Source organism: Bos grunniens, chromosome 4 (assembly GCF_055505025.1).
Source record: "Bos grunniens cultivar Pamir isolate PY7600 chromosome 4, Bosgru_T2T1.0, whole genome shotgun sequence".
In the NCBI taxonomy this organism is placed as follows: domain Eukaryota; kingdom Metazoa; phylum Chordata; class Mammalia; order Artiodactyla; family Bovidae; genus Bos; species Bos grunniens.
This window is the reverse complement of record NC_141168.1, coordinates 43,127,344-43,152,062: the sequence shown is the minus strand read 5'-3', so window position 1 is coordinate 43,152,062 and position 24,719 is coordinate 43,127,344. Positions and strand designations below refer to the sequence as shown.

At 62.0% G+C, this 24,719-nt stretch overlaps 1 protein-coding gene across 16 annotated transcripts in view; it reads left to right on the top strand.

The window, feature by feature from the left end:
• CAMK2B (calcium/calmodulin dependent protein kinase II beta) overlaps positions 1-22,177 on the top strand; it is a 92,394-nt gene extending 70,217 nt beyond the window's left edge. For 3 of the 16 annotated variants that reach the window (XM_086396115.1, XM_086396127.1, XM_086396128.1), the window contains 16 exons: positions 363-457; positions 621-743; positions 1,225-1,308; positions 2,095-2,137; positions 3,056-3,130; positions 8,128-8,165; positions 8,322-8,393; positions 9,876-9,920; positions 11,546-11,594; positions 12,919-13,032; positions 13,338-13,418; positions 14,251-14,364; positions 19,206-19,281; positions 19,409-19,503; positions 19,821-20,055; positions 20,326-22,177. In XM_086396115.1, the coding sequence (XP_086252241.1) occupies positions 363-457; positions 621-743; positions 1,225-1,308; positions 2,095-2,137; positions 3,056-3,130; positions 8,128-8,165; positions 8,322-8,393; positions 9,876-9,920; positions 11,546-11,594; positions 12,919-13,032; positions 13,338-13,418; positions 14,251-14,364; positions 19,206-19,281; positions 19,409-19,503; positions 19,821-20,053 (1,337 nt within the window). In that variant the 3' untranslated portion in view covers positions 20,054-20,055; positions 20,326-22,177. Of the gene's footprint in view, positions 1-362; positions 458-620; positions 744-1,224; positions 1,309-2,094; positions 2,138-3,055; positions 3,131-8,124; positions 8,166-8,321; positions 8,394-9,875; positions 9,921-11,545; positions 11,595-12,918; positions 13,033-13,337; positions 13,419-14,182; positions 14,365-19,205; positions 19,282-19,408; positions 19,504-19,820; positions 20,056-20,325 lie in introns of all 16 variants that reach the window. The other 13 variants (XM_086396123.1, XM_086396129.1, XR_015162327.1 and 10 more) reach the window with 12 other exon arrangements.
• Positions 22,178-24,719: the final 2,542 nt, after the last annotated feature.

Below are 24,719 nucleotides of genomic sequence, written 5' to 3'. Positions count from 1 at the left end.
GCAGAGGAGCTGTTTATGCCATTCTGCAAACATGAGGGTCTCCAAAGAGGGACACTGATTGACGCTGGCTGTGGGGATGGAGAGGAGGGGGTGCTTGAGGACCTCAGTGTCCTCATGGGACTTGCTGGCTTTGGGCAGTGACCCCCACCCTAGCCAATGCTGAGAAACTAGCTGAGGGTCCTGTAGCTGTTAAGTACCAGGGCTGGGCATCTGATTCGCATCCTGGGATCACACACCAGACACCCCGTAGCAGCATGTGACTGGTGTGTGGCTGCGCTGGTGGGCTCCGCAGGGCCGCTGGGCTGCTGGGCGTGGGCAGTGAGGGCAGCAGCATGAGGCCCTGGGCTGTTGGCTCTCCCCAGGGGTGATCCTGTACATCCTGCTCGTGGGCTACCCACCCTTCTGGGACGAGGACCAGCACAAGCTGTACCAGCAGATCAAGGCCGGGGCCTACGATGTGAGTGCCAGGACCCCCCATCCCTCCCCATCTGGGGGAGGCAGGCTGGCAGAGGCAGGGTGTGGGGTGACACCCCTGTTTTCAGTTGAGGCCCTTTGGAGAATTCTGTCTCCTGTCTGGGGAGGGGGCTTCAGGCTCCCCTGTGCCTGGTTTTCTTTTCTAGTTCCCGTCCCCTGAGTGGGACACGGTCACTCCCGAAGCCAAAAACCTCATTAACCAGATGTTGACCATCAACCCCGCCAAGCGCATCACGGCACACGAGGCACTGAAGCACCCATGGGTCTGCGTAAGTTGCACCAGCCCCGGACCACCCCCTAGCATGTTAACCTTGGGCCCTCTCCTCGAATCCAGTGGGTTGGTCCTGTGGTCTCCTGAGGGCTATGGGAGCACGGGACCTGCTATGTGGCTTGGGACGTGCTGGTGACTTAAAGGCCTCAGTCCCTGGGAGGACTGGAGCTCCATGAGAAGAAGAGGCGCCATCTAGCGTGTGAGGGGATGAAGTGGCAAAGGAGGGTGAGGGCCAGGTGGTGATGGGGACAGGTGGAGTGGACGGCCATAGGAGGTGACGGACTGGGAGATTAGGCAGGTGGTGGGGACAGGTGGCCTCCGGCTGATGTGAGTAGCTGGTAGCTCTTGGCACAAGAGCCCCAGGGGTGCCGCTACGCTGAGCCTCTCTCTGACCTCCCCTCTTTTGAGCCCCCCTTGGGGACAAAGCTGATGCCCCCAAGGCTCCTTGCAGTAATGCCCTCCCTCGTTCCCTCCCGCAGCAACGCTCCACTGTGGCCTCCATGATGCACAGGCAGGAGACCGTGGAGTGCCTGAAAAAATTCAACGCTCGGAGGAAGCTCAAGGTGAGACACTGACCCCAGTGTGTGGCCAGGGTGCCCTGCCATGCTCACATGCTCACCTACCTGGAGGCGCCGAGGGCCCCGCACTGGGGGTGGCTAGAGGGGTCCCAGCAGGCCTGGCAGGGGTCCTAGCCACCCAGGACGGGCTGCTGGTTGGTGTTATCCCAGGTGTGCCAGGTGGACTTGGTCCCTTCCATGGCAATGACACCCAAGGTGCCCAGATGTCGGCTGGCCCCTCCTCAGTCTCCCACGCTGCCCGCGAGGTGTTCCTAGGGTTCCCTTGTGGCAGGGGGCTGGGAGACATGCCCTGTGGTCGGTCATGCTGTCTGAGTGGGAGTGAGCTGAGAAGCTTCTGACCCGGGGCACTTCTGGTCAGGAGAGCAGCCAAGCTCTGCTGCTCAGAGGGGCAGGAGGGAGGGGACCCTGGGCAAGGAGGCCATTGGGCACCAGGCCCGTCCTGCCTACAGGCTGCTCTGTGCTGAGGGCGAGGGTTCAGGCCTGACCAGGCCCCTGGCTGCTATGCACGCACCTCTCAGGGAGAGGAAGGGCTGTGGGGAGAGGCAGACCCCCAGCCTCAGTGCCCCCAGGGGTCTTGAAGCACTTTAGAAGCTTGGTTTGGTGGATAGTTTAGGGCCCAGGACAGGTCACTGTTAATTCTGCATGAGATGACTTGTCTGGGTGCAGCTGGTGGGCGTGTAGAACTCTCGCCTCTCTAAGAGCCCTTGACCCCAGGTCCGGGGGTTGGGGTCGGGGGTCTCCACCTGGCCTCAGCCGTATGTCTCTCTCCAGGGTGCGATCCTCACCACCATGCTGGCCACACGGAATTTCTCAGGTGAGAACAGCCATCTCCAGGAGCAGCAGGCCTGCGGCGGGAAGCCTGGGGAGTGACCCGCCACCAGCCGCCTGCCCTGTCTTCGCCCCCACAGTCCCGTCCTCTGCTGCCGGCCCGGCCCGGCCTTCCTCCCTCTGAGACCCTTGGGCCTCAGAGGAGGCCTGGGCTCTGGCCGGGCCCCATGAGGGCCCGTCCCTGCGTGTTGGGTCTGTGTCTGAGCTGCCTGCCGGTGGGCCGCAGTTCCGTGTGTCTGTCCAGGCGTTGGTCAGCACTCTGTGGCCTCGTTGTTGTCCTGAATCCTCTGAGCACCCGTTCTGTGTTGGGAGAGGGGAGGCGAGGGGAGGCTCCGGACACGCTGGTTGGCAGCCGCCCACTTGGGCACGAAGGGTGGGCAGGGCTTGGGGCGTGCGGCCGCTCGGAGGGTCTATCGGCGGCCCTGAGGCCTCGGGACAGGGCAGGCCTAGCGGGGACAGCGTCCCCGGGCGGGGCTGCCGCGCCCTCGCTCTCCTGTGGCTTGTCTGTCGCCCGCGATGCCGGCGCGGGAGCGTCTGTGGTCGTCCTCGTTGTCCGTCTGCATCAGCACCGCCCCATCCTGTTACCTTGCTGTGATACTGTGCTGCCGGGCCGGGGGGCATGCTGTCACACCAATACTAATAGGACGTGTCCTGTTGCACGCCCGGCCGGGCACCCGGAAGACCCCGCTGGGGTTTTCCAAGGAGAAAGGAGGCAAATGCTTTTCCCAATGTCAATCGGTCTCCATCTTGTTTTCACGCTCCTGTGAAAGGGGTTCTGGAACCATCCGTCACCTAAACTTTGACTCTAATCTTCTTCTGCTTCCTTTGTCTCTTCTCTTCCCTCACCTCGCCCACCCCTCGTCTGTGTCCGCCCCTCCCCTCGTCTCTAACCCGGTGCTAACAGTGGGCAGACAGACCACCGCTCCGGCCACAATGTCCACCGCGGCCTCCGGCGCCACCATGGGGCTGGTGGAACAAGGTAGACGTCCCGCCTGTCGGCATGCAGCTCCCCTCGCTGCACGCAGCCGCCAGCAGGGCCTTGAGAGCCACCCCAAAGGCCCCGGGAGCCCCTGCTCCCGCCGTGGACACGCTCACAGAGCCCCCGCCCTGGGCAGGGAGCCAGCACCCATGTCCCAGCAGCCTTGCCTGTTATAGGAGGGGCCAACCAAGGTGACCCCCGAGCTGTGTCACCTTGCGTGCATTTGACTAAATTCCCCGGTCCCGATTCCTGAGTCTGGGGGTCGGGAGACCCCCACTCCACTTCTGGTCTGAGCCCTTTGCTCTCTGAGGCTCACTCCCCACTTGTCCATCAAGAGCCTATTTAGAAAGACAGGAAACCTCTTTTCTGGGGCTGCTGCTGAGGGGGTTTGAATCCCAAATGGGAACCCTGGGGAGAAGGGCATGGGCAGAGACCCTGCCCTACGAGAGCCCACTCGCCACCCCATCCACTCCGGACTTGGCCCCTACCTGCCCTCAGGGACATGCACTGTACTCCTGGTCACTCATACTCCGTATGAGGCCAGTGGTCCGTACTTAGTCTCAAACACGTATGTCTGCCCTGTGAGCCCCAAGACGTGGCCCTCGGCCTCCCAGAGAATGACTGAAGGCCTCCTCTTGGTTTCCTTCTATGAGGCACCTCACTTCGTCCCCAGCCCATGAGGGGAGAGGCAGAGTCCGCCCATCTGCTGCCCCTGCCTGTGAAGGGCAGACCCCCCAGGGAGTCACCTGACTGTGACCTTGGCCAGACCCCATGAGGCTAGACCCCATGAGGCTAGACCCCAAGACCTCCTGGGGGCCCACGGCCCTAACCCAAGCTGAGGGTGGCACGAGCTTGGGGGGGCGGAGCTGCAGCTGAGGGCCAGCCAGGTGCTCCCCAGATGGGGTTGTGTGGCTAGAAGAAGCCCTCTTTTCCTGCTGCTGCCTCAAGTGTCTGTGGGGACAGGGCAGACGCCCAGCCGCTCCCAGGCCTAGGCCCTTTCTTCCCTACATGTCTGGCCTGGCTCTTTCCCTCTGACCCTGCAGGATGTGCAGGCCAGCCTGCCCATCCAGAGGACCCCAAATGCTGCCTCCTGGGGTGCTCAGGGCAGGATCATCCTGGGTAGGAGGGTCCACGCTCCTGCTGTGAGCCCAGTGGACAGGTCCAGCAGGACAGCCTTTTGGGGGCTATCCTGAGTCAGCTTCATTTTCTGGGCCTTTCTGGAGTGCCTGGGGGGAGGGAGGGGCAGAGGGGTAGGGAACGGTGAGACTAGGGGCTCCTGGTGAAGACCGAGGGCGGTGAGCGAGGCAGGCGCCTCTGAGCCGCTCTCTGCCCGGGGCTCCCGCCTGCACTGCCCGCTGCCTGCAAGTGGATGTGGGGCGTCGGTGCATGAGGCCGCGAGCATGTGCGGCTCCGCCCTGGGTGCCCAGGGCCGCAGTGTCCTGGGGTAGTCCATGCATGTGGACGGAGCCCAGCATGGCTGTCCGTGAGTGACGAGCTAGGGGATGAGGTAACGGCTGGGCCCTGTGGGCTGAGCCCTCACACCCCCGCTAGGGTAGCCCACCTCAGCCAATGTGCTGGACCCAGCAGACATGGCGGGTGAGGGGGCTCAGTCCCAGGGACTTGCTTCTCTGTGGATGATGGCCTCTGGGGTGACATAGAGCGCTCGGCCAGCAGAAGACTGGGTGTCTGTAGATCTCTTGCAGTTCATCAAAGCATCCTGGTTGGCCCCACTTGGCCTTCACTGAGAGGAGACTCAGCCAAACTGCTGGGGTTCAGTGACGGCGTGGCCCTGAGGACCCGGGGCGGGGTAGGGCAGAGGGCTCTGCTTGTCTCCCCGGGGGTCGAGGGTGCCTAGTTGGTTCACCTCAGTTCCTGCCGCATAGTAATGAATTTGACTTGAGAAGACACGAAGAAACTCTCTATGCCTTCAACCGTTAGTGTAGATGGGAGTCAACGGGATCCTGGTTAATCTCAGCCAGAGATGTGAATTTCTAGGAAATGTGGCAGACAGGAGCTGTGGTCAGGATGGGGGCAGCTGTGTGTCCAGACACTGAGGTCTGGGGATTCCCAGGGAGGAGCATGTGGGAGTCAGTTCAAAGAACAGGTGTCTGCTGCAGGCTTCCTAGAGCCTGGGCCGTGGTGTGGTCTGTGTCCCCAGAAGGATGGCTTTTAGGGAACGGAACTGGTACTGTCTTGAATAGCATGGTCTGGAATGTGGGTTCTGACAGAATCAGGGACTGAAGGGGACCCTCATAAGACCCAGGGCTGTCCCAGGGTCTCCATCTGCCTCCACCCAGGCTCTGACCCATGGGCCCCCTTTCCTGCCCAAGGGGAAGCCCAAGGCACAGCTGACTCCACCTCCACCAGGGCCCTGAGCTGGCCCCGGCTGGACTTCTCAGCCTGGCACTGGCCTGCGCTGGTTTTGAAGAGCTGGCTGGGAGCACCGCTGATCACTGCTGCATGGCACTGGGAGGTGACTCTCCCCAGACTGCCCAACTTAAGTTGGGGGCTGGGGGTCAGTTTGCTCACCTGCTCAGCTCTCACGACAAGTGCCTTCAAGTTGGGGTGGACACCACTTTCCTCCACACCTGTCCAGCCAGCTGGTTGGCCAGCACAGACAGGGTCCCTGGGCTCTGTCACCACAGCATGACTCCCACTTCAGGAGCGGTGGTGCCCTCCCTGCGCACTGGAGGTGGGGAAGGGAGCAGAGAGGTGAGGTCAGCAGGGGTGGCCTGCTGCTCAGGAGTCAGGCTGTTGGCCCTGGAGGCTCAGGAGTTCCCACATCTGACGGGCTGGGCGATTCCTCCATGCTGAGTTACAGGGAGGCAGATGTGGCTGCCACCAGGGGAGGTTTTCCAGCATCCCCCCAGTGGAAGCGGGATGTGGCCCCAGAGGTCTGCAGGGCAGGGCTGCCCTGGCATCAGGGTGTGGTCCTGAGACCAGCCTCACCAAGCGAGAGAGCGGCCGCTCTCTGCAGAGCGGCCAGGCTGGGGGGACAAGAAAAGGCCTGGGGTCCCTTCACTCACTGGGATCCTGTGGTGCTTCTCATGGGGTGAGGCCCGCCAGATAAGAGGTGAGGCCCGCCAGATAAGAGGTGGGGCCAGGAGTCCGGCATTTCATTAAACTTTGCCCTGTGAATCCTAGGAGGAAATCAAGGGTATTGGGGGACTATTGGGGAGGAAGCCTGGGGACTAAAGCTGCGCCCAGTGTAGCCGTTCTCCGATGACCCCACAGGGCCCTCTGGCTGGGAACAGTCATTGGTGTCCCCATACAAAGCCCAGAGGGCGGCGATGGCCACCTAGACAGGAAAAGGTCATCAGCAGGAGGGGGCCCAGCAGCTGGGGACTGGCCTGGCCACCCTACTGGGGACCTTGATCAGTGGTTCTCAAACTGAAACAGCATCAGGATCCCTCAGAGCAAATGAACAATTAAACTGAGGCCACCCAGGAGGTCTGGGGCTGGCCCAGGCTATGTGATGCAGATGTTATTGGTGGGGAGCGGGCCCATTTTGATAACTGCTGCATCCCTCTGGGTCTGAGTGCCTGTCTTTCTGATGTGCCGTCCAGAGTCAGTAGTCTCCGAGGATGTCCCCAGCAGCAAAGTGCCCCCCACAGACCTGCTGGGGCTCCCCGGTCCCTCTAAGCAGGCAGCCCCCACTTCAGGGCTGGTTAGCCAGAGCTTTCAGAGCCAGCCGTGGGGGCTGTGCCACCTTTTTCCGGGGCAAGGGACCCTGCCCCTGGCGTCTGACCTGGGCTGCTTCTCTAACCTGCACCGGCCGTCCTGGGGCACCGCTTGGCGTGAGCGTGGGCAGGGCGGGCGAGGCAGGAGCCGCTGAATCCCGGGCTGCAGACTTGCGCTCCCTGCCTGAACCTCCACAAATCTTGTTTTCTCTCTCTTCCTTCCTTCCTCATTCCCTCTCTTCCTCTCCTCACCTTTCCTTTTCCATAAGGTAAGCTGACTTCTTCTTCTTTTTTTTTTAAGTTCTGTAATTAAAACTAACTGCTGTGGAGGGGACAGGCGCTGGAGGCTGAGGGCCTGTAGGGGTGTGGCAGGTCACACCTCTCAAGCCGGTGCACAGAGAGGCAGAGTCGCCGAGTGGGCCATGCTGACCTCTTCGGTGGGGTGGAAGGTTGGGGTGAGATGGGCTGTCTGCCGTGCATCTGAGAGGTGGTGGGACCCTGGGGTGCAGGTGGCCTTTCGGACCCTCCCCCAGGCATGTCCTCTTGTTGCCTGACTCAGAGCTCAAGGTCCTTGGTGGATGGGCACAGAGGCCCATGTTGGCCCTGTCAGTGCCGCCAGAGCAAGGCCAAGAAGTGGGCCAAAGCCGGGGCTGCCGGGGGGGCTAGGAGGGAGAGCGAGGCTGCCCCGTGTGTGCGTGCTCTGAACCGAGAGGCATGGCCTGGGGCCTGGCCATGGGGGCAGAGCTCTGAGTGTTGTCTGCCGAGGGAGGGGGTCTGGGGGGCTGAGAGCAGGCAGGCACCTGGGCTTGGGACAAGTCCCTCCTTATGTGGATGGCCAGCTAGAGCCCACTTATCCCTGCCTGAGAACATGGAGAATCACCGGGAGGTGCCCACCACCCCAACCTGTTGCCCTGTCCTGTATTCTCATCTGGGGCAAGGGCAGTGCCCTGCCCTCCTTTTGGGGGATCCCACATGCTGCCCGCCTGGAAGCTGTGGTCTCAGGTGGGAGGAGAAGTCTTGTTGTCCTCCAAGGTCATGGGGGAGGGCTGGGGGAAGCCCCTGTCCTGGGGACAAGGGTCTTCAGGCAGCCCTTGCCAGGCCGCCCGCAGGGTGGCCCTGCCCAGCACTAGACATAGACCTGCTCTGTCCCCAGCGGGCCCCAGGTGGCAGAAGTCACCCTGCCTTGGGACCTGGGGTGGCCCACTCACTCGATCTTGGGGTCCTTGCAGGCACCCAAGGTTGCCTCATGCCAAGGGGGTGGGCTGCAGTGGGAGCCAGGCCCCTCACTCACCATGTCTGTTTTCTCCAATGCAGCAGCCAAGAGTTTACTCAACAAGAAAGCAGATGGAGTTAAGGTGAGGCTCTGGCTTGGCCCAGGGGGCAGTGGTTGGTCCCCTACCTCAGCCTGCAGCATGACCCAGTCCCCAAAGCTCCTCTGGGCCTCCCCCGACTCGAGGAAGGGGTATGAGCCCTCATTCTCTCCCTAATGGCCTCTCTTCCTCTCTCTGCAGCCCCAGACGAATAGCACCAAAAACAGTGCAGCTGCCACCAGCCCCAAGGGGACGCTTCCTCCAGCCGCCTTGGTACTGAACCCCTCTGCCCCCACTTCCTGGCCATCCTCTCCTGTATCCCGGCTGTGTGGTGGCCGTTGTCAGGAGGCCTGGGGTAAAGCCAGGGTCTGGTTCCCAGCCTGTCTCTTGACAGACAACACCTAGCCTTACTAGCCCCTCTGCCCTAGGATGTGGGGGTGAGGGAAGACCCCAGTGCCAGGGAACCCATTTCGGGTGCAGTGGACAGGCCCCTGCTGACTTATGGTCAGCAGTGGGAACCATCAGGGGTCCGGTGAGACTAAGACCCAGGGTCCAGGCACCAACCTCGATTCTTCTGCTCTCAGGAGGCTGGCCGGGAACTCAGCGGGGCTGGCTCTGCAGGGGGGTGGTTCAGGCTGGGGGTGGTGACAGACTGCCAGCCCCTCTCCTGGGTGCTGCAGGGGTGCATTGTCTGGGAGGGGCGGGTTTTGGTTTCTCCCTAGGGAGAATGGATGAGCCTGGCTTTAGCTTCAGAGCCCTCCCAGAGATCTGGAGGGAGACAGAGACCCCTTGGCTTTCCCTGGTGACAGCCTAGCAGTGGCTGTCGGGTCTAGGGCAGTGGCAGCCATGGTGTTCCCCATCAGAGTCCGTGTCCTACAGGGCCACGGTGGGTACAGGGAGACACACTTCTATGGCTGTGCTGGCCTGTGGCTGCCTGGAGGGTTCCGGGGTTCCCCTGATGGGGAGGGGTGTGTAGACATGAAATCACTGGGACCCACCAGCTCACTGGGACCCACCAGCTCCAGCCTTCATCTGGAGGGTCCTGTCCAGGGGATGGAGCCGGTGGTGCAGGGCTGTGGCCAGTAGCATGGCCCTCCTGCCCAGGCTGCTGTGTGCCTATGGTGTCTCGTGTAGAGCAGGCAATCCCAAGAGGTTGCGGTTTGCTGGTCCACAGGTCCCGAGTTTGCAGAAAGTACACTTGGTGTCCCCACGGGCCTCAGGCCCTGCTTCTGGGAGCGAGCCCTGGACTACCCGTGGGGAGGCTAGATTTGCCAAATGGGCATCCACCGCGAGCACAGGTGTGGGGGGTGGCCTTGGCCCAGGAGGGAAGGGTCCCGCACGCCGGCCTTGCAGCCAGCCCCGTCTCGGACCCGTCCATCCCATGTGCCACCCCCACTCCATGACATCTTCAAACCTGTGCCCTGCCCGTGGCGGGCAGGAGGTCCGGCAGCAAGGGGAGAGGGCAGAGCGCCTGAGGCAGGGACCCCAGCGTGCAGCTTCTCACCCCTGCCCTCAGCCCACTCTCTCTATTGGCCTCTGGCCACTGGTGCCCTCGAGGCCCTGGGCTGGTCTGCTCGTCCCATTCGCATCGCCCCAGGTCCCTCTCCAGCTGCTCCGCTCCCTGCTGGCCTTCTGCCTCCATCCTGCTCTGCTGCCACCCTCTTCTCTCCTCTCCCAGGCTCCTGCCCGGGGGCCTCTGCTCTCCTCTTCTTCTCACTGCACTCTTTCCTTCCTCTGTGCTTCCTTCTTCTGTAGGAGCCTCAAACCACCGTCATTCATAACCCAGTGGACGGGATCAAGGTACTGCGCGTTCCTCACCACCCTCTCGGGGGCGTCTGCTCAGCCGGGAGGCAGACCCCTGGCCCTGGGGAAGGTCTGGGATGTTGACCCTGGGGAAGCATTTGTGCTGAGACAGGTGTACTGTGACCTGCCCCCCTCGAGGCAGGACAGAACCCCCAAGTCCACGGGCTGCTCCTTTGGGGAAAAGCCCCAGGTGCCGTCCTTGGAGGCACAGTTGTACCAAGTCCCTGGCAGACACGGGAGCCTGGGCTTCCTCCCATCCTGAGCAGGTTCCGCTTCTCAGATCCTCTCCATCCTGCCAGCCTGGGGGTGGCCAGGCCCAGCCTGGTCAGGAGCAGCCGAAGGCAGGGCCCACTTCAGAGGCTCAGGGTGCCAGAAAGAGCCCGGGTGTCCTTCGCGGCGTGTGGCCAAGGGCTGGGTGTTCCAGGGGAGAAGGGCCAATGGGGGCTGCCCTGCGTGCCCCCAAGTATGAGGCCAGGAGGAGAGGGGCAGCACAGACCCTCCTGCCCTCACGCATTGCTCACCTCTGCCCACCGTGCCCAGTGCTTCCTGCTGAGCTGACCCCTCCCTTGCTCTTCCTCTGCTCTGGCATCAGCTCCCATCCCATCAACATTTTCACCCTGCGGCCAGGGAAGGGGCTGGCTTTCTGGGGTGGTGGGAGCGCTGGGTGGGCAGCCCAGCTGCATTTCTAGGACCTTACTACCTTACCCCTACCCAGACTCCCACCTGGGCCTGAGATCCTCAAAGGGTCCCCACACATCCCGGCCACAGACCAGGACAGGGGTGCTGTGGGCCACTGCGTCTGGGCTGACCCAGCCTCGAGGTGCTAGGAAGAGCCTGGGCGTCCACTGTGACTGAGGCCAGGGATAGGTGTTCCTGGGACCCGGTGTCTGGAGTGAGGGCCCTGCTTTCCCTGCACGGGGCCTTGAGACAACATTCTGTGATGAGGGCCCTGATCTTACAACCTGTAGATGCCCCATTTTTGGCCCAGAGCCCAGAGCAGTGTCTGGTAAGGGGGTTGCGGCGGGGGCAGGTTCCTTGGGAACCCTGTTAAGATGTTCCTTCTGAGAAGCAAGCAAGCTCTCTGGGAACTCGGTCACGGGTGGAGGGCATCTGGTTTTCTATCTGAAGGGCAGCAAGCCAGGGGTGAGGGAGGAGGTGCTGGGGCTACCTTCTGCCCTTCAGGCCACCTGAGAGGTAAAGCCAGGCCTGGCTGGATGGCCCAGGCCTGGGGAGGAGGTATGGTGCTGCCGCACTCTGACCGGGCCGGGTCAAGTTTCCCGAGGACCTACTGGCAGCTTCCACCCTGTCTGCCAAAGTGGGAAGGCTGTGGATGCTTTCCTGCTTCCCCAGGCGTCTTGGAATTTCAAAAAAAAAAAACAGTTTTTATCTTGTTAAAGAATGTCTTCTGAGCACGCTAATCTTTCCGCTGGGTGTATCTCATTGGCAGAAGGAGAAGTTGGGGTCCTCAGCTGTTGGGGATGTGGGTGGCCCAGCCTAGAAATGGGTGACCCTTGGGTATGGCGTGAAGCTCCATTGCCGCCTGTGGGTTTCTGGGGTTGGGGCCTGGGCCCCGTGGGGGCAGAGGCCATGTCCTGACCCGCTGCCTCCCCGTGTCTCCCCAGGAGTCATCTGACAGCACCCACACCACCATAGAGGATGAAGACACAAAAGGTATCCAACCTCCCCGCCTGTGGGGCTGGTGGGCAGGCCACTCGCAGGTGGGGAGCAGGGACAGCAAAGGCCACGTCCTGTGATGAGGGGCTGACTTGCTCAGGCCCATAGCCCCATCTGAGGCTGGATACAGACTGGCACTGGGCAGTCTCGGGCAGAGCATCCAAGCAGAACCTGGCGGACCTGGGCACCCTGACCAGCGTGGAAGCTACTGCCCTGGATGGGACGGTTCTCTGCATGGGCTCCCAAGTTGCTCCAGGGGCTGTGCACCCAGTTTCCATGGTTGAATTTGCTGTTTCTTCTCTCAAAGGTCCTTAAACCTGTGCCTACCCAGCTGGCAGTTGATACGTGGGTGGGCAGCAAGGGGCATTTCCTGCGCTCATTGTTGGGGGGCAGGTTGCAGAGACAGGCACCCCGTTCCCCACTCAGGGATCCCAGGCCAAGCTGGCTGAGGCTCTGTCTGAGCCCCACCAATGCCCCAGGGTACCGGGTGGTGTGTGCTCACCCTGGCGCCCCTCTTCCACCCTCAGCTTTCTCAGCTGCCCCAGGGAGGGGATCTGGTCTGCACTCTACCTAGGCCAGGTGACTGGCCCCTGCCTGGGGAGCCCGCCTCTCAGCCACACTCTACGTAGATGAGCGCTGGGCCGGCTGTGGCCACTCTGCCAGTTTGGGAGATGCAATGACCCTGTCCTGAGTATCCCCCACTGCCCTAGAGTGGAAGTGAGCGAGCACAAGGTTTTGGCCTCTGGATGTAGAGCGAGTGGACATTCGTGTAGTTTCCCCAGACTGCGGGCCCTGAGCCGTTGGCATGGAGCTTGGAGGTCACACAGATCTCCCCCAGGCCCTGTCCTCGCACGTCTGCCCTCGCCCCAACCGGGCGGGGGCCTGAGACGGCCCAAGACTGAAGGAGCCCAGGGGAGAGGGCCAGCCAGCCAGCCTCATGCCAACCCCTTGTCTGGCTGGGAGATGATCGGCAGATGCCTGAGGGGCCTCACGGGGCAGGGGCCGGGGGAGTCTCAGCCTCAGCTAGGCAATCCATCACATGCAGAGAAGCCCCAGTGGGCTCAGGCCTGCCCTCTGCTGGTCCTGGCAGGCACTGTACACAACCCTCCCGCCCCAGGTCCAGCCCTGCGGGTGGTCCTGTGTCTTCCTCACACACCTGCTGTGATCTCACAGCCCTGGGCACACGGGGGTGACGGTACCCCAGGAGCCCTGGACCCCACCATGTGATTCTCCAGCTTAGCCTCCTCTCATCCTCCTGCACCCCGTTGTCTCTCCTGCGTGTGCTCACCTGCCTGTGTTCACGTCTCGTCTGTCTGCCCAGCCCCCAGGGTCCCTGACATCCTGAGCTCCGTGAGGAGGGGCTCGGGGACCCCAGAAGCCGAGGGCTCCCCGCCCTGCCCGTCTCCGGCTCCCATTAGCCCCCTGCCCGCCCCATGTAAGTAGCCGGGCCCTGCTGCTGTGGGGGTCTCCTGGAGGGGCCAGCAGCTCCTCTGAGGGTTCACTCGAGGGCCAAGGGCCAGCTGAGCTCGGGCACCAGCCTGCCCCTCACAGCCCCTCAACGCAGCTCCCCAGCACCTCTACCCCTCAAGCTGGGCCTTCTCCACTGGCCTGGGGGGGGTCTCAGGACCGGGGCTCCTTGGTCCTGAGATACACCCTGGGGCGGGAGAGAGAGGGAGGCCTGCTTCCTCTCCACCAGCCTGGCCCGCCGCCTCCTCACGTGTCTGCTCCTGTCCACCCCAGCCCCCAGGATCTCTGACATCCTGAGCTCCGTGAGGAGGGGCTCGGGGACCCCAGAAGCCGAGGGGCCCCTGCCCACCCCATGTAAGTAGTGCCCCAGGCCTGCTGCCTCTGCTGCCAAGTGGCTCCCGCATCCTGCCATGCACGGCCTCAACTGCCCCTGGACCAGGCTGCCGAGGCCTGGCTAACTGTCCGGCCTGGCTGGGCATCAGGGGGCGCACGCGCTAACTCTGCAAGGCAGCTCTCCCCCGGCTCCCCCGCCCCCACCTCCCACACGGCTCCCTGCACTGCTGTCCAGCCCAAGACCTCACCCCCTGAGGGTCTCCCACACCCGGAGCGACCATGTACCCTGCCCCTTGGGGCCATGGGCCGTGACCTTGTCAGTCATGCTGACTTCATATGGGCATCCAGGCACGAGGAGCTGTTACAGAAATCCTCTTGACCAGAGGCCTATGGATTTAAAGGGAGAAGAAAGGGCCCGACCTCCCTGCAGAACTAGTTTTCCAGAGGGGCCGGGCGTTCTGTGCACTCCTCCACTCACCCATCCCGTCCTCACCTCGGGGTGCCCACCCTGGGCCTGTCCCAGGTGGGATTACTCTCTCCTCTCCCAGGCCAGGCTGCCCCTCTATGGAGGGCACCCTCCGCCCACAGCAGCTTTCCCCACCCCCACCTAGTCAGACAGGTGCAGCTGCCTGAACATCCCTGAAGCTTCCCCCTCATCCCCCACGCCCCTCTCTGTCACCCCTGTCCCTCACGTCCCCCTCCACCCCCCACATCCCTTCTCCATCCCTCTCTGTCCCCTCATGACCCCTCCGTCCCCCCCCACTCTCTCTGGCTTGGCTCATCAGCCCATAGGTTTTCTCTCCTGCGTGTCCCCCGCCTGCCTCGTGTTCACGTCTCGTCTGTTCCACCCCAGCCCCCAGGATCTCTGACATCCTGAACACGGTGAGGAGGGGTTCGGGGACCCCAGAAGCCCAGGGCCCCCCACCCTGCCCGTCTCCGGCTCTCCCAGGCCCCCCACTCACCCCGTGTAAGTAGCACCTTGAGTGGCCCCGCTGGCTGCTCCTGGGGGCTCTCGGACGTGGAGACCTCCAGCTGCGGTGCGCCACCCCCTGGCTCTGGGAAGGGGTCGGCTCCTGGGTGGGGGACCCAGGGAATTCCACACAAAGCTGCCGTTCGGTTAAAGATGCGCACCTGTGGGGAGAGAAGCAGGAGGCAGGTTTCCCTGAACTAGAGCCTCCCTCCCAGGGGCTGTAAGCTGCAGATTTCTTCTGTAGTGGTAGTGAGGATGGGGTGCGTGCTGTCTGGGGTCGGCCCTGGCTGGTGAGTCTAGGGCTGGGGGGCGGGCTGGGGGCGGGCGCTGGGCTGGGCCACCTCCCCGGGCAGGGAGGAGCCACCACTGCCGTCTGCAGGCCGTCTGCCGACTGCTTGCCAGTATCGCTTACAGGGATGGATGACATCCCAGGGCGGCAGCCACCCCCCTCCTCCAGGGAGACACTGGGCTCTCAGAGGCGAAGCTGCTTCGGGGCTGGGGGCCGGGCATGGCGGGGGAGAGGCTGGGTGAGTGCCAGGCTGTGGGGGTGCCGACCCCCACCGCCCACCCCTGCCAGCCATGCCTGGGGGCCAGGGCGGGGGTAGGTGGGTGGGAGGGAGGCCCTGGGAGCAGAGGGGAAGGCCGGGGGTTCGGGGGCTGTGGCCTGAACTCAGGCTCTGCTAGAGGAAGTGGAGATGCGTCTCAGAGGTGAGAGAGCAGAGTCTTGCTGGTGGGCACACAGCGGAGCCTCTGCCCGTCCCCAGTTGTGCGGGGTCTTATTCGAGTTTAGAGGCCTCCGTGTCCCCAAATCCGGGACCCTCGTGGCCCCTGGTTTCCCAGATAACGAAGCTGAGGGTAGCAGATGTGGAGGGTTGTGTCCAAGGGGTCCTTGCAATATTACCCCGGCCCAAGGCCACGACCCACCTTTGGGGCATGCCCGGCCCAGGCAGGGAGCTCAGAGGACAGGCTGATGGAGTGGGGGAGGGGAGGCACAGCACAGGCTTGCCCCTTTGGGGGTCTGTCCTGAGCCTGACTCTGGAGGTGGGGCTGTAGAAGGGGCTGTGACCAGGATTGAGTGGAGGGGACCTTGGGGCCTGGACTCCTGGCACGTGTGGCTGGGCCTACAGGGTGCAGGGGAGGGACAGAGTGCTGGGGAGGGGGGGCACCAAGGGGAGGGGTGCCCCTATCAGTGTCCCTCAGAAAGAGGGGCCCTCTTACCTCCTGCCCTCCCACCTGGGGTTCCCAGCAGCCAGCTTCCTTGTGTGTGGGGGTCCTGGGTGAAGGGATCAGGTCGGGCCAGCCTGGAGAAGGGACTTCTGAGTGGTCACTTCGGGGTGAGTTCTGGCACTCAGTGGGCCAAGTGGGTGAATGCCAGAGTGGAGTGGCCCCCTCTCCCGGTTCTGGGGCCCGGGGCTTCCCCCACTGGCACAGAGGCCTGGCTGCAGAGGGCCATCCTTGGGGTGGGTCACGGGCAGCCTCTTTTCCAGGGAGCCAACCCGCCAGCTGTCAATGGTAAATGGGTTGGTGCCCATTGGCCCGCCCTGGGTTCTCCATAATCGGGGATTATGCACAATCCAGGCTGATCCTGTGCAGCTGCCTCCCTGGTGTGGCTAGGGACATCCTGGCGCCCCTGCAGCTGCTTAGGGTCCACCTGGGGTCACTAGGGTCCTCCTAGACCCTTTGCTAATGTCTGGGCTTCCCTGGCCTGTTAGCTCTCCCCAAGAGAGCCAGAGTGGATGCAGGGCTACGGTTCAACTCTGGGACTTCTCCCAAGCCAGACTCTTGCCCATGCACCGCAGCTCTGTTTCTGGAGTTGCCTGTTGGAGGCAGCTTGTCCCTGATAGCCAGCCCTCCCCGCACCCCCACCAGGAGTCCCTTTGCATAGTATGCCACCTGGGGAGGCAGGATTGCTCTGTACGGCAAGGAAGGAGAGGGCAGAGTCCCTCCACAGGTCAGGAGCGTCTGGCTTATTCCTGGGCTGTGGCTGGGCTTGTGCAACCTCAGCTTTCCCATCTGCAGAATGGGCATGGGGGCTGTTTCCTGAACTTCAGACTTTGCAATGTGTTCTGTGACCTTAGAGCTCTATTTACTTAATACTTTCTTTTTACACCGAATCCATTTTTAATTACGATTTGTTTAAAAATACTCACTATTACCTCATCAAGTGGAAAACTCAGCCCACTTACCACGGTGCAGTAGGGCCATCGTAAAATCAGAGTGCTTGGGGAAACGAAACAGAAAAAAAGGTCTCTCAATTCCAGCTGCAAGGTTATCGGCTGAGGGCTCACGTTGGGAGGCGAGACAGCTCACGTTGTCTGTCAAGAGGGGGATTGACAAGTGTCTGGGATGTTGGGATGTGTAGATGTCCCCTTAGCGAGATTAGCAGGATGGCCTGGAGCTGACAGAGTGGCTCACAGTGGGAGGTGGGCACTCCTGAGCAGGGGCTGGACGTGGTGCTTCAGGAGGGTGGCAGGGTGACCGGCCGCCCAGGGCAGGGACGGGAGGGGCAGGCGCCGGGTGCTGCTGTCAGACAAGCCCAGGGGCCCTGGCCCATGGGGTGTCATCTGGTGGGGGAGCTGGGCTGCAGTGGGAGGTCACAGACTGAGGCTTGAGGCCACTTCCAGGAAGATGACAGGTGAACTGGGAGTGGGGGTTGATGAGGTCCAGAGGAGAGAGGGCCTTCAGAATTGGGAAACGCCCAGGCAGAGGGCCGAGAGGTGGGCAGGCTGTGGAGGAAGCACTGAGAGGGGAGAAGCTGTGTTATGGGGTGGGCGTAGGAGGAAGTGGGTGTGCTGAAGGAGGTGTGAAGTATCCAGCAGGTGAGGACAGGGACCACCCGCATGTGTCTGTGTTGGGACAGAGCTCTGCGGGTGGACGGGGGCATCAGGGCAGCTGGGCCCCCTTCCTGGAGGCCAGCTTCCAGCGGGGGCCTGGGTTCTGCAGAGACAGCCTGAAGCCCAAACACTGTTACAGTCCAGACATGGAGTTCTGTAAGAAAAAAAAAAAACAAGCAGAAGCACAGCCAGTGCAGAGAGAGGGTCTCGTTTAGACGAGGAAGCGCACGTGTGCTGGCAGGTTGGCGTGCACATGCACTACAGACACACGCACAAGTACACACCCATGTGCACGAAGGGCGCATGTGCACACCTGCGCGTGCACGCACTGGAGCCCTTGGGTGTCACAGAGCTCCCCCAGCAGCCACTGTCCAGAGCCGGTGTGCCGCACGACCCAGGGGCATGCCCCCGCTCACACGCAGCATCTCCTGCTCTGGGAATGTAGGCCGTGAATCAATTCACACGTGTGCTGAGCCCAGCTGCACTGGCAGCTGGACACTGGAGGGCAGCAGACGCCTGTCTTTAGGCTTGCTTGGGTGGGAATGTGCATCCACAGGAGTGGCCCTGCAGAGCGCCTGTGGTCCTACGTACTGCGGGGAGCAGAGGGACACAACGCCCCCGTGAGGGAGCACAGATGCGTGGCTGGCACGGCCGTGACTGGAGAGGGGTGTGAAGAGAACTGGGGTGCGGCCTTCAGTGCTCTTCTTGGGTCTGGGTTTTACTGCTGGTGTTTACTGCGTTATGGAATCACCATGTGTGGGTGTGTCCATGGCTGTGTGCACACGCACATGTGTGTGTTTCCTGTGTGCCTTTGGGTGTCGACGTATCTGCACAGGCATGGTTTAGCACCTAACTCAGGATGGTACTTCTTTGGGGAGAGTGAGTGAAGGACAAGACTCAAGGGAACACAGGCACCTGTGTCTTTATGTGGAAGCTTTTCTCTCTTTGGAAAAAATCTAAAGCAAATATAAAAATTGTTCAGATGTGAACCAGCAGGGTGTGGGCTATGTTATTCTTTGTGCTTCTTCCACGTGTTTAAAATATGTAGCCCGAAAATAAATGGTAGTTAAAGAGATAAAGGGGGGCCCCCAGGCAAGCACCCCAGAGATTGGGTTCGTCTGGGACCAGAGGTCAAGTGGGTAGGAACCTGGAGAGGGCTGCCAACCCAGGGCCTCAGGTGGAGGGTGCAGGATGGAAAAGTGATGCCAGAGGACTGGCCTGGGGCCCAGGACCACAAACAGGTGGAGGCAGGAAGAGGCGGGAGGCCAGCCGGCAGTCTGTGGGCTTCCATGGAGAGAAGGTGGTGAGGCCCACGCTTAGCTTTCCACTGGGCTCTGCTTCCTGGCCTTTGCACAGAGGCCTGGCCCTGCAGCCTCCAATCCACTCCCTGCTTTGTGAGCCGGCCCCTAGTAGACACCTGCCCCCAACCCCCCGAAGAACTGTTGGGTGCATGGAGGACTAGAGAGCAATGCCTGGGGGGCAGAAGCCAGGAAGGGTGGTCACAGTGTCACAGGGTCATCCCCTGCTGAGGGCCCAGGGCACGTGGCTGGGGGGACTGGAGATGCAGGGTGGTCGTGGCAGGCTTTGCTTCCCTGACCTGCATTTTCCAGACGGGTAGTTCACTTTCACTTTTCACTGTCATGCATTGGAGGAGGAAATGGCAACCCACTCCAGTGTTCTTGCCTGGAGAATCCCAGGGACGGGGGAGCCTGGTGGGCTGCCGTCTCTGGGCTCACACAGAGTCGGACACAACTGAAGCGACTTAGCAGCAGCAGCAGCAGCAGTGCTACGGATGCAGTGTGTGTGTCATTCAGGGATATTGTATTTAAGACAAACAAGATGGAAGCTCGTTGGACTTGGAAACCGGGAAGCCGTGGGTGGCCTTGAAGGGAGCAGTCTGAGCTGGGCAGCCTTGGGATGGGGATGGGGGCGGGGTACTTTGCCCGGACCCTCCCGGGCGGGCACAGGTAGTGTGTGGGTCACTGGGCAGCTGTCTCCCTGCAGCGCGGAAGCAGGAGATCATCAAGATCACGGAGCAGCTCATCGAGGCTGTCAACAATGGCGACTTCGAGGCCTACGCGTGAGTCGGGGCGCCTGGCCTGTTCTGGGGTGTGGGGGGTGGACCTGGAGGGCTTCCCCACAGGGAGGGGGCTGGATGGAAGCACCCGGTTCTGAGGGGCCCCTCCTCACCTGGGTCTGCCCCCCAGGAAAATCTGCGACCCAGGCCTGACCTCGTTTGAGCCTGAAGCCCTGGGCAACCTGGTTGAAGGGATGGACTTCCACAGATTCTACTTCGAGAACTGTGAGTGCAGGGCGGGGGGAGGGTAAAAGGGTGGGTGCCCCTGGAGAGCCCACGGACCCCCAGTCAGGGGCCCAGGGGAGCCCTGTCCCCTCTGTGCTCAGGGTCAGCCGGCCACTGCTCCACCCTCTGTGGCAGAAATCCCCGAGCCACAGGGATGAGGGGTGAGGACACACGGGGAGAGGGATGGGGAGCCAGATGGTGCTCTTGGAGGAGGCTGGGCTGGTAGAGGGGCTGGGTGTGCTCTTGGGGGAGGAGGCTGGGCTGGTAGAGGGGCTGGGTGGGGGCAGGCACGACGCCAAGCCCCTGCCCGCCCACAGTGCTCGCCAAGAACAGCAAGCCGATCCACACAACCATCCTGAACCCGCACGTGCACGTCATCGGCGAGGATGCTGCCTGCATCGCCTACATCCGCCTCACGCAGTATATCGACGGGCAAGGCCGGCCCCGCACCAGCCAGTCCGAGGAGACCCGTGTGTGGCATCGCCGAGACGGCAAGTGGCAGAATGTGCACTTCCACTGCTCGGGGGCGCCCGTGGCCCCGCTGCAGTGAAGGTGAGACCCTGGGGGAGGGGAGTGCAGTCCGGGGTGGCGGGGCTGCAGCCTGAGGGAGGCGGTCGGAAAGGGTGGCCAGCAGGGGTGGCCCAGCAGGTTCCTGGGCATAAGGCAAGCCTGGTGTTAGGGGAGTGGGGGCGCTGGGTCAGGGTCTCCAGGCCCCTTTCCGGGCAGCCCTGCAGGTGCCCACCTTGCAGCCACCAAACCTGGGTCAGACGGAGAGCTGCCCCCAGAGCTGACCTGCTCGTCCTGGCGCCCGCTCTGTTTCAGAGCCGCTGCGGCTGGTTTCACCACGGGACAGACTCGGTGTTTGGAGCCCAGCTGCCCTCGGGCACACGGCCTGCCTGTCGCATGTTTGTGTCTGCCTCGTTCCTCCCCTGGTGCCTGTGTCTGCAGAAAACCAAGACCAGATGTGATTTCTTTTTAAAAACAAGATGACAACGACAACCACAACACAAAATTGACGTCGATGAAACGGAGAAAAAAACTAAACAAGGGAAAAAGCTGTAAAAATCACTGGCATTTGTGGGGCTTCGAACCTTCCGGCCGCACCCCACCCAAGCTCCACGTGTCTGTCCACTCCTGGCCTCCTCCAGGGACTGGCCGGGGGAATGAACTTGTCCACCAGGGCCTGCCGCCCGAGGAACAGTGTTTGCTAGGTGGTGCCCACCCCCCAGGAAGTCTGCATCCTCCCTGCCGTGCATGGCTCCTGGTCAGGAGTGTCAGGTGTCGTCGGGGGAGGGCTTGGGGGTGGCAAGGGGGCCCAAGCACGGCTGACTTCCATCCCACTTCCCTTCCCTCCTCTCTTCCCTGAGAAGGTGTGGATGTGGGCTCCCGGTGTTCCCGGCATGGGTGAGCAGTGCAGAGGCTGGGCCAGCCTCTCTGGGAGGATACTGAGCCATCCGAGGCTCAGGGATCCAGCTCTGGCCCGGTCGGGGCCAGGGAGGTGCACTGGGGGAGGGGTTGCAGGGAGGCACACCTTAGTTTCAGATCTCACACCTGGCGGGAGACATGGGCGAGGACAGTGCTGGCAGTAGCCCGCTGAGGAAGGGAACCCCTGGGCTGGCCTCTCTTCTGCTTGGGTACCTCTCCGTCTTTGCCCACCTTCTCCCCCGTCCCCATGTGGGTGTGAGGCAGAAAGGAGAGAGGGGTCAGAGGTGGGCGGGTGTTTCTGGCTTCCAGGTCGAGGCAGGGGCTAGGCAAGTGTTTGCTGAAGAGGCTGCACTTTTAGAGTTTGGGCCAGAGCAGCAGGGAGCAGAGGGCTGCACTGGGCTGCGAGCGACAGGGACCCTGGGGTGGGGAGGCGGGTCCCCCTGTGTGCTGGTGGGCACTCTGGTGAGCCTCTGGGACGGGCTGCATGGTCAGGTGGTGGCAGAGAGAGCCAAAAGCGTTTGGCCTGGCATGGGGGTGGGTATAACCTGGCCTCCTGGGCTATACTTGGGGGGTGGTCAGGGGCCATGATCCCAGAGGTGCAGGACGCACCCCCCCACCCCAATATCTGCCCCTTCAACTCATGTTGTTTTCAACAAGGATTTTCTTTATCTTCCCCCCACACAAGCCAAGGGAGGGGCCCAGAGTGGGGCACAGGACACAGGATGCTGGTCTCCAAGGGGGACTGTCCATGGACAGACACTCAGAGTGGACGCTCACCTGCCTGTCTGCGGCTGTGCTCAGGACAGCCGTCCCTACCCATGGACACAGGGTAAACATCTGCAGGGCTCCCTGGGCCTCGGGCAGCGGCAGGGTTCGCCGTGGACAGCGTGCGGCCCAGCCGCCCTCACCTCCTGGGGCCTCCTCCTCTCCTCTCCCTGCTCACCCGTTCTTTCCAGGGAGCTGCCTGTCTGGGATAATTTGGGGATTTTTTTTTTCTGGGGGAGAGTTCTTTTGCATGACCCCTCATGAGCAAGCCACACCCGCTCCTCTAGCTAGATGTCCGCGGTGTGGCGGCGTCGGCCGGCCCGCCCTGCAGAGGGTCGGCTGCCCGCGGTGCTGGCCGGCCTTTCCTCTTCTCTCTTTTTGCTGAGTTTCATTGTCTTTTCTTTCTGAGCCTTGTAAGTGTACAAAATTATTATTTTGTTCTGTCTCGGGAAACTGCAAATAAATGGAAAACAGGACAAACTGCTTCAAGTGTATCTGGGTGCTCTCTGCCAGGATCTAGCTGACCCCTCACCTCTAGGCAGGTCTCTCCCCTGCCATGTGGACCCTGGGCTGGCCAGGCTGCAGAAGCCCTAAGCTAGATGTTCCCAAGCCCATCTTGGGTAGTCGGCATGCCCAGATGGGGCCCCTCCATGAGGCTGCAGGTCAAACTCTGCCAGCTGCTCCCACCTCCCTCCTGTTTTCCCGAAGGCCTCTGTTAGCCCCAGACACAGGAACCAAAAATGACGCCTTGAGTCCTAGGACCCCCCAGCCTCTGGTCACTCTAGCGGTCTCTGAAGATGAGATCAGGAGGACAGATCTGTATGGGAAGAGCTCCAGGCCCCAGCCCTGCTGCCCTGTCCACTCTCTCCCTCCACCTATCTGGTCTTTGTGCGTGTTGCTTGGGACACGTGGTGCCTGCAGCCACCGGGGCTGCTCCTGTGGGCCTGCACGCGGGCTGTGTAGACAGCACACGGACATGAGACACCGACACCAGGAGCAGAGTGGTGGCGGCTGGGATACAAAGATGACACAGCAGGCGATGACAGCCATGGCCTGGGGAGGCTCCGTGAGGAGACCCGAACAGCAGAAGCCCAGAGCTGAGACCTGGGAGACGGAGGGATGCCAGGTATAGAGGCTCCCAGGTGGGCCCAGACTGAGGGGCTTGAGGGCCCAGGTGGGCAGAGCCAGGCGCTCCCCACCAGCCTTCCCTCTGCAGCTCACCCCCCACATGGAGGGAGAGACACGGCACCCAGTCACCCACTGCACCCTCACACCACAGGGATACAAAGCCTCTGCACCTTCCTTGGGAACACTCCCGGCCTGCACCGGCTGAGCGAGCGCTGGCCGCGTGCCTGCCTAACCACGTGGCCATCCAACCTGTCTGATCGCCTGACCACATACCCACATGGCCGCCCAACTCCACGGCTTTCTGACCACGCGGCCACATAGCTGCATGGCCACACTGATTCAAGGCCGCCTGCTTCTCTGAACATCTTCCCTCATGGCTGCACACGTTTAGGCCCTGCCAGGCAAGGGCTGTTGGGACCTGCCTGTGCTCCGCAGGCCCCTCAAAGACCTCGTGCCCTCCTCCCTCCTGGGCAGTCCCCGGCAGTCTTGCTGACACCCCAGAGACACCCTCATGTTGAGATGGACAGCCTCCCCTCTACTGCTGGTCCCCAGGTGCCGCTGCCTGTCTGTACCTCACACCTTAAGCTTTCTCAGGACAGAAATACGGGCTTCCAAACAATCTGATACACCAAACACACCAACGGGTCCAAGTGACTTCTGATGAGGCAATGCTGCCTCAGGCCTGCTCAGTCCTGTCCACTAGGGCACAACAGGCCTCCTGGTCCAGCCTTGGCATCTGGCTGCAGCTACCTTCCTGGCCCTGTGGGTGGTAGCTGGTAGGGGCTCTCAGGTGTGCAGGCAGGCATGAGGGCTGCCCAGGGAGCACCAGGGCAGATCGGAGAGCTTGGTGCAGAGAATCTAGGACAGAGCCAGTGAGCAGAGCCATCACCACCACCGCAGTATCTAGGGCTCCGCTCACCTATCAGCTGTAACCCGAGGCAGCTTTCCAGGCCAGGCCTCCCTCTGGGCACCTGCCACAGCCCCACCCCACCCCCGTTGGGGATCCTGCAGGAATCCTGAGGTAGACCAGCACTCTGAAACTGTCCCCTGGCAGCCCCCCAAGTAAGGATGGCAGGATAGGCAGAGAGAAGTCAGTGAGGGGCCTTTCATTTGTCGTTTTAAAGAACACCTGCTTTGGGCAAAGCTCCCTGGGCGCATGCCCTGGTGGGTCCTCTGAGCAGGAAAAGCCGGAAATGCCCAGGCTACTCCCTATTTCAGGGGTCTCCAGGTCAGTCCCAGGCCAGCAATGAAATAGGTGAGAAGCACGCACAGTCTAACCACCACCTGCCGAGGACATTCCCTAAACTAAGACCAGAGTTGCCAGCCTGCAAGGATCCGGGGCGCACAAGACACTCCACAGCCCAGCAGACAGATCTGGAGTTTCTGGGTGTGGCCCCGGTTCTGTGGCTGTGAGGAAGCCTCCCAGGTGGTTTCTACGGTGCAGTGAAGACCAGGTCACAGGACTCAGAGCAGGACTTCTCTCTACTCTGGGGCTCCCTCCCCCACTTCCTGCTAGAAAGGTCTAGGGGGTGGGGAGAGGAGAATGGGGGCATTAAGGTAGAGGCTGCTTCCCCCCAAGATATGGCGAACCCCACACTCGGCAGGGGCACAGCATGAGGGGCAGGGCTCCCGTGGAAAGGGGTCCCTGTGGCTCAAAGCACATTGTGTGCTTAGCTGCTTGTCATGTCCAACTCTTTTGTGATTATGGACTGTAAGCCACCAGGCTCCTATGTCCATGGGATTCTCCAGGCAACAATACTGGAATGGGTTGCCATTTCCTACTCCAAGGGGATTTTCCTGACTCAGGGATCAAACCCGTCTCTTATGTTTCCTGGATTGGCAGGTGGATTCTTTACCACTAGTGCCACCTGGGAAGCCCAAAACAAAGCACAGGACTA